This window comes from Artemia sp. Qi Xiang Cuo, chromosome 20 (genome assembly GCF_049724085.1).
Source record: "Artemia sp. Qi Xiang Cuo chromosome 20, ASM4972408v1, whole genome shotgun sequence".
NCBI classification, from domain to species: domain Eukaryota; kingdom Metazoa; phylum Arthropoda; class Branchiopoda; order Anostraca; family Artemiidae; genus Artemia; species Artemia sp. Qi Xiang Cuo.
The window spans coordinates 52301438-52303390 of NC_142813.1; the positions used below are offsets into that span (position 1 = coordinate 52301438).

Here is a 1953-nt window from a genome sequence, read left to right on the forward strand (position 1 = left end):
AACGAAATGTCCAGGATTTTCAAGAATCTACAGGGCCAAAGCGGAACCAAAGTTGTTATTTTTATTTTCGAATCTCAGGGATATATCTCTTAAATATACAATGATGTTTACTATTTCTTGGACAGTAAACAATAGGTGTGATCACTCATGAATATAGTAAGCCACAGAGGTACCCGACAATATTTACAAGATAAATTACTTGAAGAATAAGGAAGTTTTTATTTTTGTGTTGGAACTCAAGTCTCTCGAGCTTCTTAATATTTCTAAAATAACTCTTTTTATCCCAGAAGAAGCTGTAATCGAATTTTATTTTCTCTTTAGAGGCTTACTAGTAACATATGTAACATATGTTCTATATGTAACATATGTAACATAGTAACATATGTATACGCTAGTAACATATGTATTTCCGTAACATGATCTGTTTCGTCAAAAAGACAAAATCTGTGGGTTCATTTTGAGTTAGAACAATTTAATTAAAGGTGTCACCCATTAATAAAGTAAAGTCAAAGAGTATTCCAATGATATTTATAGACTTAATTACGTGAAGAATAAGTAAGTTTTCAAGATAAAGCTTCCTAAACTCTAAGCGATATCTTTTGTCACAAAACCAACATACATAAATTCAATCTAGGTTAGCCGTATAACATACAGAAAAACAAATACTGCTTTAGCCAAGATTGATGGGGAGGGGTGAAAATTTACGAAAATTTATGGGGCGTGTCAAAATGTATCGTGTAAAATGTAGTGGGGGTGTTTAAATGTGTAAAATTTTGTTGTGGGTATGTCACTCTTTTCAATTTTTTTCAATTCAATGGAAATAGTAGAAAAAGTAGGTATAATGAAAACATGACAAAAAACGTTCTTTTCAAAGTCTAGGGGGATGGAATATAGGGGGCTCATCTCTACCCGCCTTCCTGTTGCAATCACTGTTTGTTTATACATTAAGAGGTGAATTATAGTCTATTTCCTCTATCTCCCAGCCGTGCCCTATCCTTGCTAAATATAACACTCTAAGGCCGGCAGGGTTACCACCAGGGCAATATCGACGCATTTGATTTGGGAAGAGGGACAACTGTGAATATGAGAATTTTAGCTTTTTATGGAAATTTTAAGCATTAAAAATGAGACTAATACGGACTCAGAGATTAGGTTTAAGATTTAAAATAAAGTTTTTGATTAATAAAGAAAACCAGGTAAACACTTTTTAGCTAACCTTTAAACGCTTTCTAGAAGATTTATGGTAGTCCTGGTAAAAGTTGTTGAATGACCATTTTCACAATAAAATTATCATAATTGACCAGTATAATAAATTACCCCACTTTATGTGTAAGCGAGTTCGAGAGCTAGCAAGCAAAAAATATCTCAGTTCTTGCACATTGCCAGATGAAAACGGCACCCAGATATAAAGTACAGACGACATCCGTTAGGGATAGATGATGCATTTAAAAGAAAAGATTAATCATGATATCCTTCCAGACCCAGACGAGCTTGACCTGTTTAATGTTACAGCCTCAGAACCAGGCCTCCTCCCCTTTGTTCTGAGGTGGTAGACGCCACCAGAACGCTGAAAACAACTAAAACCCCTGGACCAGACAAAATCCAAGCAGGATTGCTGGAAGTCCAGTGTTGCACAAGATCATATCCGGTGCTTGGCAAGAAGGACATTTTTGACTTCATGGTGCAAAGTCACAATTGTTAAAAAGCCACAATAAGGGTTCAAAGGTGATGCACAACAGTTACCACCCAATCAGCTTCATAAGCAAGACTGCCAAAATCCTCACTAGTACTATGCTCCAGCGGATCAGAGCTGTGTCGTCCTTTGTCATCCAAGAATACCAAGCCAGCTTCCACCCTAGGAGATTGATAGTTGAACAAATTTTCACAATTTATTTGTTTTTAAAAAAATATTTGGAATTCAGCGGCAATACGAGCCAACTCTTCATTGATTTC

The 1953-nt window shown here is 35.7% G+C and overlaps 1 protein-coding gene across 1 annotated transcript in view; it reads left to right on the forward strand.

Annotated features, from left to right (window-relative positions):
- Deaf1 (deformed epidermal autoregulatory factor 1) overlaps window positions 1–1702 on the forward strand; it is a 68343-nt gene extending 66641 nt beyond the window's left edge. The window contains exon 3 of the mRNA XM_089106145.1: window positions 1513–1702. Within this exon, the coding sequence (XP_088962271.1) occupies window positions 1513–1702 (190 nt within the window). The remainder of the gene's footprint in view (window positions 1–1512) is intronic.
- The last annotated feature ends 251 nt before the right edge of the window (window positions 1703–1953 follow it).